At 39.8% G+C, this 13,438-nt stretch overlaps 1 protein-coding gene across 3 annotated transcripts in view; it reads left to right on the forward strand.

Moving 5' to 3' along the window:
• The window catches only part of DNAH11 (dynein axonemal heavy chain 11), a 295,727-nt gene that overhangs the window by 132,023 nt on the left and 150,266 nt on the right, over positions 1–13,438 (forward strand). For all 3 annotated transcript variants that reach the window (XM_070264673.1, XM_023639347.2, XM_070264674.1), the window contains exons 41-43: positions 775–902; positions 1,865–2,013; positions 10,334–10,484. In XM_070264673.1, the coding sequence (XP_070120774.1) occupies positions 775–902; positions 1,865–2,013; positions 10,334–10,484 (428 nt within the window). The remainder of the gene's footprint in view (positions 1–774; positions 903–1,864; positions 2,014–10,333; positions 10,485–13,438) is intronic.

Raw genomic sequence — 13,438 nt, forward strand, 5'->3', positions numbered from 1 at the left:
AAAGTCTATGGAAGCTACTCAAATCAGTGACCATTAGAAAAAGTAGCTGGCTTCTTTATGAAGCCTTGTGGCGGGTTCTACCATAAAATACTCTACACAAAATACTTCACAGTGGAAACAAAACCTTCCACATGCATACATTGCAACAGTTTTTCTCACCATAGTATTATATACCAGCGTTTGAAGAATCAGCAACTATTAAATACGCTGTGTAAGACACACAATTCTTACATATGTAGTAATGGCAAAAAGGACTTTGGATTTTAAATGTTTTTATCTATAGATCTTAAGTAATGATAATATAAAGCCAATGACCACATTTCTCAAACATTCTAGCTTTAGAATTATGTCCCTTGGATATTATTATAGAAAAATGGAGAAAGGTGAAATAAACTAATACTTGGCCTGAAGTAGATACTGAACATATGGGCATGAAAAAGAATAATATCTTAATTTGGTGTAAGTTTTGAATTTCATGTACATTGCCTTCTATAAATCTCCACAACTGTTCTTCAAGGAACATACTATCATCTTCATTTGACATTTGGGGAAGCTCGGTCAGAGAAGTTAAGGAACTTTCTCATGAAAGAGAAACTTGCCATTGGTCTGGAGCCCAAGTATAGCTCGAAAGGTATTACTCATTGACCACCAGAAAGAGGCAGCAAATTTATTTACTTAATAAAAGAGCTTCCCGTAGAAATAATACAAATTTATTTTGGAAATAAACACCACTCAACTCCAATATATATTAGGATTGTCACTCTGAATTCATAGGTCTCTTCTCATCCGTTCTACGAGAACAAGCAAATCTTATGCATGATGGACCAAAATGGATAGTCCTGGATGGAGATATTGATCCCATGTGGATTGAGTCACTAAATACTGTCATGGATGATAACAAGGTGAGTAATACCTCAGTGCTAAACCTTAAACATAATGCCTGGAGTGTATTAAGAGTGCCATTCACTTGTTGACTATTTTGATAAGTGGCACTTTCCTGATTGTTGTCTTAATTTCCCTGTTAGAGAATTTAAAGGAATAAATTTTTCTTGTCTCTGTAAATTTAACCACCTTTGAAGAGAGTTAGATAGGTAGCCAAGTATTTAGTTCATACACGGTTTACCGTTTTCTAAGAGCTAGGCATAAATGGTTACAGCTTGTCTTTGATCAAGTATGAAATACTTGGATAATAAAAGAACAAGTTTGTGTCCTTTAATTGGTAAAATTTCACTATTGACATTAAGTAGTTCCTATGGATACAGAATGCATATACTGCATTCGTAAGCATTTTGCCGTGGTTAATCCGCCATTCCCAGCAAAAACAAAAACAAAAGGTGACGTACAGATGTGTGAGACACCATTTAAACAACACAGGGTCTGTCATTAGAGTCAGGAAAGAAATCAGTAATCGTCATTGCTACAGAAGTAGTAACTTCCTTAAATTAACAGTAATTACTGTTTTCTGAACCAAGACATTGTTCATCATAAAACATAGAGATCTTTAATACTTGCATCAGTTTGTATGGGACAACTGATAATTGTGGTATTTCAGATTCTAAAACAAGTTTTATTTTTATGGTATTCAGGCCTTTTCATGTAATCAACTCTTAGAACAAATGTCTTATTTTTAGTAATAATTACCACAGTTATTTAAAGGTTGGCGTGAATGAGTCCACGTTGGGGAGTTTCTTCCTTAAGGGTCAGTGAGCTCCCCAGGGGATGAACTGAGATCTTTATTCACACTGCACTTCTAACTGGGGACAGTGAGCTCAGAGCCTTTGGCACTTCTCCTGGGGGAAGGACTGTGTTGTTATGGTTGCTCCCGAGTGACAGGGCCTCCTTTATGCTGTGCTGCTCTGTCCAGGTGCTGACCTTGGCCAGCAATGAGCGCGTAGCCCTCACTCCCTCCATGAGGCTGCTCTTTGAGATTCATCACTTAAGAACAGCAACCCCGGCCACTGTTTCCAGAGCTGGTATTCTGTATGTGAACCCACAAGATTTGGGCTGGAATCCGTGAGTATTGCTTTTTTTTAAATTGTGATAAATATACATAATACAAAATCTACTGTTTTAAACATTTTTAAGTATACAGTTCAGTGGCATTTAGCACATTCACATTGTTCTAAAACCATCACTACCATTTGTCTCCATGACTTTTTTCATCTTCGCACATTGAAGCCCTGTACCCATTAAATCATGACTCCCCAGTCCTCCCTGCCACCAGCCCCTTTCTACTCTGTGAATTTGGCTACTCTATGTAGCTCTTATAAATGGAATCATAGAGTAATTGTCCCTGTGTGATGGGCCTATTTCACTTAGCATAATGTCTTCAGAGTTCATCCAGGTTATAGCATGTGTCAGAATTTCCTTCCTTTTTAAGGCTGAATGATATCCCATTGTATGTGTATCCCACGTTGTGTTTATTCAGTCATCCTTTGAGAGACACTTGGGCTGCTTCCCCTTTTGACTGTTGCAAACAGTGCCTTTATAAACATGGACATGGGGGGCCGGCCCGGTGGCGCAGCAGTTAAGTGCACATGTTCTGCTTCAGCGGCCAGGGGTTTGTCGGTTCAGATCCCAGGTGCAGACATGGCACCGCTCAAGCCATGCTGTGGCAGGCATCCCACATATAAAGTAGAGGAAGATGGGCATGGATGTTAGCTCAGGGCCAGTCTTCCTCAGCAAAAAGAGGTGGATTGGTGGCAGCAGATGTTAGCTCAGGGCTGATCTTCCTCAAAAAAAAAAATGGACATACAAATATCCCTTTGAGTCCTTGCTTTCAGTTATTTTGGGTATATACCCACAAGTGGAATTGCTCGATCATGTGGTAATTCTGTTGTTGTTTTTTTTTTGCTGAGGAATATTCTTCCTGAGCTAACATCTCTTGCCAGTCGTCTTCTATTTTGTATGTGAGCCACTGCCACAGCATGGCCACCCAATAGTGGGGTAGGTCCATGCCTAGGAACTGAACCCAGGCTGCCAAAGCAGAGCATGCCAAACTTAAGTACTAGGCCACTGGGGCTGGCCCAGTAATTCTATTTTTAACTTTTAAAGGAACCACCATACTGTTTTCCATAGTAGCTGCACCACTTTCATTCCCACCGACAAGGCACAAGGGTTCCAATTTCTGCACATCCTCACCAACTCTTGTTATTTTCTCTATTTTTTATAATAGCCACCCTAATAGGTGTGAAATAGTATTGCCTTCCGGTTTTGATTTGCCTTTCCCTAACAGTTGGTCATATTGAGCATGTTTTCAGGTGCTTCTTGGCCATTTCTATTTTCTCTTCGAGGAAATGCCTATTTCAGTCCTTTGCGTATTTTTTAATCTAGTTGTTTCGGGTTTTTTGCTGTGGATATTTCTTTTCTTATCTTAGTTTTAAAGAAAGCTAAAAGTTTATGTGATCATCTGAAGAAAGTATTAGCAATTAAATTGAAAGCTAATTAATTAGGCTGATTTAAAGATAATTAAATTAGCACCTGTATGCTTCTGTCATTTTTAGTTGGACATTACCCTGTTCACACCTTGTACATGTTAAGAACTCAGTATTTGTTGAATACGTGAATAAATAACAATAGCACATATGGAGCACTTAGATATAAACATATCATTTAGTGAGCATATGTATGTTTGTGTACATCTAATACGCATACATGAACAGTGGTCATGCTTTGATTTAGAACAAGTTTATGTGCCCACTGGCTTACTCTTCAGATACTTAGACTTTCCATAATTCACCCTGGTGGTCACTTGTCACCTCCTCTGGCCATCATCTTCTATGAGCTGTGAAAATGTCCTAGCTCTGCAAGTGAACACGTGCTTGTGCCTGGTGTGCTTCTTGTGTCTGATGTCTTCTGTTTACCCTCCCACCCTGCTCTGTGCTCCCAGAGGCTGTCCTGGATGGACCACATCCATGGGCTCCTTGTCCTCTGGCTACTGGTTTGTCTGGCCAATGAGGAGCCCTGGCAGGAAATGAGAGGGAGAGAGGAGAGTGAGGTCAGGCTATTTATTTCTCTGGCTCCCTCCCTGCAGGGTCACATTAGGATGACTGTGTCCCTCAACTGCAGGTCGCAGCTCCTCTTAAATCTTTCATAAGATCCCTTCCTTCCACGTTCTGGGAGTCCTTCAATCTCTGGTCCCTGCAGGCGGGCATAGGTGCAGTCACTGTTCCTCAGTCGTTACCCCATGGCACGGCACTCTTCCTTCCAGTTTCCCTCTTCCCTGCCCACACCTTTGTCAATAGTCCTTTTATCGATCCTTCCCTATGATCCTAATTTGAGGATGATGTCTGTTCCCTACCAGATAGGTGCCTGACTGATACAATTCTCCAGGCTGTTTTTCCTGTGTACTGATTTGTTCACTAAAAGTCTCATCCTTTGACTCGACAGTAAAATAGAGGCATGCCCAGGCTTTGGTGTGTAACAAGCTTTATTGGAGTTGGCTGGGCGGAGGAGTGATTTTTTTTTTTTTTTTTTTTTTTTTTTTTTTTTTTTTTTTTTTTTTTTTTTTTTTTTAAAGATTTTATTTTTTCCTTTTTCTCCCCAACGCCCCCCGGTACATAGTTGTGTATTCTTTGTTGTGGGTTCTTCTAGTTGTGGCATGTGGGACGCTGCCTCAGCGTGGTCTGATGAGCAGTGCCATGTCCACGCCCAGGATTCGAACCAACGAAACACTGGGCCGCCTGCTGCGGAGCGCGCGAACTTAACCACTCGGCCACGGGGCCAGCCCCGAGGAGTGATTTTTAAAAGTCTAAAATGGAGAGTTCTTCTTGGGCTAATAGCTCCTTTCCTCAGCTAGGATTCCGACTAACTCCTAGGACACTTCTGTTGGTTGGGGACTAATTGAAGGAGAAGCTCCTATGCCTTGATTCCCTCATCCCAAGGGCAGAGTCAGTCCTTGCACCCCCTTTCCTTCAGGGGGCCCCTCACCCTCGCTGGATGTGGTCTGATGTCGGTAGTGTACCTCACGGTACCCAAGGTATGTCTAATTCAAACTCACTGACATCATCTGGAGATTTGTGCTAACAAAAGCTGTCTAAATCCCTATTTAAAGAAAGACTTTTGGGGCCAGCCCGGTGGCTCAGCGGTTAGGTTCACACGTTCCGGTTCTTGGCGGCCCAGGGTTCACCAGTTCGGATTCTGGATGTGGACATGGCACCGCTTGGCAAAAGCCATGCTGTGGTAGGTGTCCCACATATAAAGTAGAGGAAGATGGGCATGGATGTTACCTCAGGGCCAGTCTTCCTCAGCAAAAAGAGAAGGATTGGCAGTAGTTAGCTCAGGGCTAATCTTCCTCAAAAAAAAAAAGAAAGAAAGAAAGACTTTTATCTAGTAAGTCAAAGTCCCGGATTGGCTAAATAGACACCCAATTTGCATTCCTAAGAAAGTTAGACAAGTCTATTTTCTCCATTAGATTTTATTTTTATGGAGGTATTTGTTTTATCCAAAATCGATGGGCAGGTTTTAATTTTCATAAGTGTGACAAAAGGGTTCATCCAGGTCCTTATCCAAAATAATGGGAATATTCTGTAAAGGATAGTTTTACGTTTTTACCTCCTACTTCCAGAAACTTTCAGTGAACTACAAAAAAGTGGCTATTTCAGGTTGGGGATATTTTTTAGATACTTTACTACCTTACTTTAATGTCATAACATTAGTAATGTGATAGCTTTACGTGTATTGACTCATTTAACCCTTAATTACCTTCTGAGAGTGATATAATTATTAACCCAATTTTCTGAATATCTTAGGTCTCCACTTTTCCAACTGTTTAATTTGGAAGTGTTCAAAATTATTGGGAGGTTGAGAAGGTATAAGTACAATGTACAGCCACACACTCTTCCTACACTTGTCAGTTGTTACCTTTTCACTGCATTTACCTTCTCTCTGGCTGTACTCACACTCTCTCACACAGGCATAGAGACACATACATTTTCTTTTCTTTATTTTTGCCAAATTATCTGAAAATAAGTTGGAAACATTAAGACACTTCATCCCTAAATACTTCATCATTTATCTCCTAAGAACTCGGATATTCTCCTACATGAACACAGTATAATTAACATATTTAAGAAGCTTGTGCTTGATGCAATATTATCTGGAAAATCTAAAATTTTTCAAATTTCCCCAATTACCCCAGTAATTTCCTCTGTAGCTTTTTTGAAAATCAAGCATCAAAACAAGGATCATGCGTTGCATCTACTTGTGTCTGTTTTCTCCTTTAATCTAGAATACTCTCCTCACCTTTTTCTTTCATGACATTTACAATTTTGAAGAGACCAAGCCAGATGTCTTAAAGAATGACCCAGTACTGGCTACACGGTGGTGATTTCCTAATTAGTTGTTCTATCTATATATATTAGGTGACGTTTTCTGTGAAGTACTTTTTGTTTTCTTTCTTCCTACTCCCCTTCCTCCTTCCCTTTCTCCATTCCTGCCTCCCCCTCCGCCTCCTTCCTTCTCTCCGCCTCTCCCCCTCCCTCCCTCCCCCCTTCTCCTTCCTTTCTTTTTCTGAGGAGTATCATTTTCTATGCATGGCTTCTTTTCTTTAAGTTCAATGGTTGTAATTCACTACCCATATTATTCTTTTGGATGCTCAAATTGTCCCAAATTTTGCCAACAGTAGCCCCTTCAAGCCAGCCCCTTCCAAGTGTTCTTTCTTACTTCTCTTCCTGTCTTGGAGCACTGTGCTTCTGGCTCATTTCAGACTTTCCTCACCCTGGGCTTGGTTCAGCCATTTCTCCAAGGAGCCAGAACAAACTACTTTTTGTAGAAGGAATGGTATTTAGAATCCAAGTCAGGGATGCGAGGTGTGCTCATGGCCACTGGTGTGCTGGCTCACTGCTTGTAGGCCCTTTCAGTGGACAGAATTAGGAAACATATTTTCTTAATTCATTTTGTGGGAACTGATAAAATATTCTGAATAGAAGGAATTAAGAAATATTATGTTCAGAGTATCTCTGTGGGGTTCCACTCAAGGACTAAAGATAGTGCCATTATCAGTTAAGCCTCTTTGCATATTTTTGTTAAAATTCACTGAGCTATTTTAAAAAATAATTTTATGTCCACATACAGATACAGAGTATATCAGGTCAAACAAATCCTTAAAATCACGTCAGCCCATGACTGACTGTAGGAATCAAATATTGTTTTATTTTAACTCCAAATTCTAAGTAAGTTTACTAGAAGAATCCTGGTCAGTTCTTATGTGTCTGTTGAGATCTTGAGAAATAGAGAGTGAACAGGAATTAGAATAAAATTTCTGAAAATTATCATCAGTGAGAATTTTTTCTAGTAGAAAGGAAGGTATGAAATACATAGAAAGGGGGAAACAGGCAATGAATTATTTAAATTCATTGGCAGTTATTTAAAGTGAGTGTAACTGAAAAGAAGATCTACCGAACTGTGTTACTTAGTTTGTGAATAATGATAGAAACGGTGGGGCTGTCTCGAATTTAATCTGATTCCGAAGGAGATCACTGGAAGGTAACTTTGGAAAGGCACAGGTTTAGATCATACTTTTTCCTCTGTCACTTCAGCTTAAAATATTATTTTGGCTTTGTCTCACTAATTTTCTCACCTGCATTGGACAAACTTGTCTTCTAGCCCTGAAGTCCCATCCTGTCATCTTTGAATGCTGTACATATTTGTAAACATCCAGACTCAGAAATCCTCAATATACACTGCTGGTCAGCATGTCCTTCTAGCTTCAGCCATTTTTCCAGGCCGCCATGAAGGATAGAGAACCTGAAGCTTGCATGAGGAGCAGATTCTAGAGAGCTCTGATGAAGTCCTGCTGTCCTACATGGCAGGATTCCAACCCCAGACTATTGAGTAATAAATGAAAAAGTTTTCAGAAGCCTGAGAACTTTGGCTACCTAGACAGTTTCAGACTGCAGGGTTTTAGCCTTGCTGAGGTGCACCTATGGCGCTTCTGGAGAAGGGAAGAGCGTCATAGCTCATTATGTGAACACATTTGCCAGTGCTGAAGAGCCAAAGAGTCTCTTAGTGGCCAAATTTTGGCATGAAGATAATGTGGTCAGGCACCAAGATGTAGCCATTTCCTGAGGCAGGGCCACCAGTGTGGACGGTCTCTTATGTAGGGAAGGAATGAATATGCCGTTTTAGTGTGTCATTTTCAATGTGTGTCATATCATAGCAGTATGTTTCCTTTAGTCATGTTCAAACCTATGGCATCTTTTAAAAATCATATGGAATTGTTTGTGAAGTAAGGTAGAAAGAATTGCCAGCAAATAGAGATCTGTATTTTTCAGTTTTTGCCATGGCTGAAGATAATCATCTCTCCTTCTCAATTTGCTGTCTTTTAATGTCTATTTTTATTCAAAACTAAGAAAATTTAGCAGTAATTTATACATGAAAATTTACACTGTCCATATTTAACGATATAGACTTCTTTACTCCTTATACTGTATAGTGTGGTTGACCCCTAGCAGAGGTCATTTGGGGCCCCCTTTTTTTTTCAGGCAGGATCAGCTCCATGTCTCCTGGTTTGGCTAAACTCACTTCCTTACTTGTGGAGGTAATTTGTACAATAGCCTCGTTTGCTCGTGGGCCTGGTAGGTTTTCTCTTTGAGACTTTGGCTCCTGCCCATGTGGGTCAGTGAAGCAGCTATTACCACCCCCAAAGTGCACAGCCAGCTTCCCCCTGCTGGGGCTTTGTCCGGGCTCCGGCTCCTAGTTATATCTGCATAGCCTTGTGCTCCCGCAGAGATCGGAGACCAGCGGTGGGGGTAGAATTTGTTATCCCCATCAGAGCACTGGCTGCCAACTCTTCTCCCTATAGGACCTACTGCCTTTAGGATATGCGCAGACAGGCAGAGCCAGGATCTGAACCCAGTTCTCCCAATTTTACCCTCTCTGTGCTAATGAGTAACATTTACTGAGAATTTGTTATATGTCAGATATTAATCTAACCACTTTATACATGAGAACTCATTTAATCCTCAGAGCAAACCTAGGACGTCTGTATTATTATCATCTCCATTGATGGAGAAGAAGCTTGAGGCACAGAGAAGTTAAGCAACTTGCCCAAGGTAACAGAGTTAAAAAATGATGGAGCTGTGATAAAGGTCCAGGCAGTCTGACTTTAGAGCTCCGTCTCTCTAAGCAATCCTCTGTTTTCCCCACAATAAGCTCTGGACACTAGGATTCCACTTCTGGCAACTGATGTGCAGGAAAATGAGTACCAGAGGGGTAGGCGTGGCCTGCGTGCCTTCAGCCCCAGTAACTGACACCTGCTTTCCATTGGTTCATGGTGCCCAGTGTCACCACCACACGGAGATGCCCTCTCAAGTTACCATCAGGCAACTGCACTTCAACTGAAAACCATCATTCCTCTTGGACCTGAAAACGTTTTGACCGTTGATATTTTATAAATCTAACAATAGTGTGAAGGCAGTTGAATATTTAATAAAACCCTGTGGTGAAGCCTTGTGAAAATCAAAGGGAGCCTTTTATAAGATAATCACCTTGCCTTAGGTTTTTCTGATGTTAGAAATGTGGAATCTAATTTGCTTAAAGCAATGTACAGCTGTAATTGGTCTGGTCGCACTGCTTCTCTGCAGGCAGCTAAATGTATTTATCATCACTGCTTCCTATTTGAGAACTTTCTGAGCAATTGTTTTTCCTTTTACATCATACGGTTTCTCCCCAGAGACTACTATGGGTGCTACTAAGTCATGTTTCATTTTATTGTAAGTATTATTTTAGTAATATATTAGAGATGTTACTGTATCAATTGACAACATTTTAGAAGCTTCGGATTCACACACATGTACCCAAACATGAGATACCATTTCAGAGCCACTTACACATTATCAGCTATCAGGTCAGAGTTACATTCAGGCCAGTGGAAAAGTAAGGACTTTGAAATAGCTCTTGTGGAATTTTCACCTTTTTATTTGTAGCTGATTTCTCATTGCTAAATCATTGATGCCAAGATTAATCAAGAAAAATCCCTGGCTGTTTCATAAATAAGGCCAACCCTATGAAAATAGTTTCAGTCTGCTAGGAAATGACAAACCATGCTTCCTTATAAATGCTCAGTAATAGCCTACTTACACTCTATTGTGTTTGACTTCTAAGTGCTATTAAGAGTTTCTTTTACATTCTTTTCATTAGGGTAAAAATGGCCATTAAAACAAGTCTTTAAAGGGCATTTAAAAATATTTGCAGTTTGAGAAATGGACTGAAGTCACCAAATGTGTCCCTGAAGTGTTGCACCAAGCTGTGTCGAGGGGGAAGCTTTTCAGTTGGTGAAATTCTGCTTTGCAAGCCTAGGGTTCAGTAAAAGCTTTTCTGTGTTCTTTTTCAGGTATGTGGCCAGTTGGATAGACAGAAGGCGGCATCAATCAGAAAAGGCCAATCTAACGATTCTTTTTGATAAATATGTTCCTGCATGCTTGGATAAGCTGAGAACAAGCTTTAAAACCATCACTTCAATTCCAGAGAACAGCCTGGTGCAGGTTTGTCTTCGGTTCCACCGTTTAACGTTCTAGTCCTGAGGCAGTGGCGTGGTTCGATCAAGACAACAGAAGCTTTTGTTTGATGAGAGCTGGAAAGGTTTCTGGAGCTGTCAGCTTGCTCTGACCCTCCTCTCCTAGCCCCCGTGTTCTCCAGTGCCTTTTGCAAACCTCGGTCACACATCTGTCACATTCCATTATCATTCAGGTTTGTGGTCTGTTTCTTTCACAAGATTGTGAACTAGAGGAGTGAAGCCACGTTTTATTCATTTTTATTATCTCCAGAGATTTACCTAGTTTCTAACACAGAGTAGGGCAAGTATGTGTTTACTGAATCATTGTGTTCCTCCTAAGTATATTTGAATAGACTAAAAAGAACAAAGTTGTAACAGACTTATTTTTTTTTCTGTCTCCTAAGTAACTGGCCCGAAGTATGTGTTCTGAATACAATAAATCAGTCCAATTAAAGATGTTGGCCAGTGAATAAGAGAAAGCTTATGAACTCTACCACATTGGTGCCACCTCCCACTCTCTCCTGCCTTTCTTTTCTCCTCCTCCCCGAAATATGCCTAAAGGCAGGTCAGTCTAGGTGGAGAGTTCATAACATTTCAGGGATAAATTTTTTCTGATCCTCATTGTGAGACAGCTGGTAAGAGTGAAGGTTATATGTGATCTGTTGTTATGGAAGCAAATGAAAATAATTTTGCAGCATACAGAAATGAAGGTGGGGATCTTAATCTCAGCATAAAGAATAACTATCCCCAGCCCTTACAAATACAAAACTTCACAAAAGGTTTACAATTAGAAGCATTTTTTTTTTCTATAGGAGCAAAATTGGTTTCTAAGTATTTTGTTACCGTTAAGTTACTATGTTACCAAATTTGTTTGAAGCTAAATTAGAAATAGTCACAAGCATAATAAGAAGAGAAAGTTCAGGTTTTTGGATAATTCACACACCAATTAAGTAAACGATAGTCTTCAACAGTAATTATCTGAGGTATAATTTATTTCTGAAAGCAGGTCTGAATTTATTCATAATGAATTAATTATGTGGTTAGCCTAATTAGACTTCCTCTGGTGTAATACTTGCAGAAAGCATGATCGTGTTCTTTCTCAAGTTGACTTGTGTATTTGTGTGATTCTCTGTGGTGTGAACTTTTTCATTCAAGGTAGTGTGAAAATAGGTCAGTAGGAATTAATGTGACTTTTGCTCTCACTTCCTTCTTTTGTAGTATTCAGAAATGGCATTTTTTTCCTTAGCTCCTTGTGAGCTGTTGTTTTATAGAGTAATCTCTTTTCTGTATTTACTTACAAGGATAAAATTTGAGACAAAAATGAGTATAAAAGAAAATAGCTTAAAGTCACTATTTAAGAAATTAATGTACTATGTTTTCCAATATCTGAGACTTTCTTGCTTTAAGTGTAGTAAGGTATATTAACTCTTTCAGAATATACATCCAAGTATAAGTTTATTGAAAGTCAGCCCTTGACACACACACACACACACACACACACACACACATACACACACAAGTATGATTTAGTAATTGCTGACACAGAGCTCGAAATATTTTTCAAATACTTTGTTGGAGAGAAAATAGAAAAATCATGAGTGTTCAAATCGGTAGATAATGTCACATTGAGAACTTTCAGTCTTTTTCATTTTGGTTTTAACAGTTCCTTAATCCAACATGGCTTCTACCTAGAAATGGCAAAGCCACAGAGGTTTACATTATTTTTCTTGATAACAAATTTATTCTAAGAAGAATATAAGAAGATTATTTTAAGTTGGCACAATATAAGATAACGGAAATGAAGAGAGAAGACAGAAAAATATAACAGGTGCTCACTTATTTAAATTAAAAACATTTTCAAGGGCCAGCCCGTGGCCTAGTGGTTAAGTGCAGCACACTCCGCTTTGGCGACCTGGGTTCCGTTCCCAGGAATGGACCTGCACTGCTGTGTTAGCAGCCATGCTGTGCTGGCGGCCCACGTACTAAAAAATAGAGGAAGATTGGCATGGGTGTTAGCTCAGGGCGAGTCTTCCTCAGCAAAAAACAAAAAAAATTTCAGATTATCCCTGGGACCCATTTTCCATGTTGCCATGGATTTTCCCCATCTTTCATGGCTGGGAAGGCGAGGTACACACAGGATTCTGACTTGTTTTGCTGTAGCTTGCATTGCTGTGGATATGAGAGTGACAAAAAGCCATTGCTGCCTCCAAAAGCTGGGGGAAGGGTATCATGAGTTTTGAGGGCCTCTGACAATGCTAATTAATGACAACTATTTTGTCATGCTTTAGAGAACTAGCTCAAAAACACGTTCATTGCTGGTTATTATTTCAAATGGGAAAGGCCTTTGCAGCAGGCCTGTTCCCCTCGTTGTGATCTGACTGCCCTGAACACAGGGCATGTTTTGGACCAACAGAGCACATTACTGTTTCACCTGGAGGGTATGAAGAACAAGTTCCTGAACAGCATTTCTTCCAAGGTTAAATTTAGTCTGGTGTCCAAAAAAATGCCACAGGCTAAGGCTACCAGTCTGACTTTCTGAATTTATGACAACAGGTGGGAAAGATGACTGCCAATGAGAGATCCTGAGGTACCATGCGGAAAGTGGGTTATCTAAATGTCCAACAAGAGGGAAACAGTAAATAAACACCTTTCTAGCCAGTGGAATCTTACTCATTTATTCATGATGATATTGTCGGGCCACACTTATTGGTGAGAAAGATGTCTAGTTTGTTTTTAAGTGAGAAAGTGAGCTATAGAATGCTATGTGTAATATGACTCCCTATTTATAAAAAAGAGCATAGATATGTCTCTATTATTTTTTCTTTTTGCTTGTATGTATTTCTGTTTTTTATAGTGATTATTAATTGGTTAATTTAAGATATTCGTTTTTTAAATAGTTTATTACCTGGCAGATCAGTTTGGTTAAAAGTGGCAAAGGTTTTC

The sequence above is a fragment of the Equus caballus genome, chromosome 4 (genome assembly GCF_041296265.1).
Source record: "Equus caballus isolate H_3958 breed thoroughbred chromosome 4, TB-T2T, whole genome shotgun sequence".
NCBI lineage: Eukaryota > Metazoa > Chordata > Mammalia > Perissodactyla > Equidae > Equus > Equus caballus.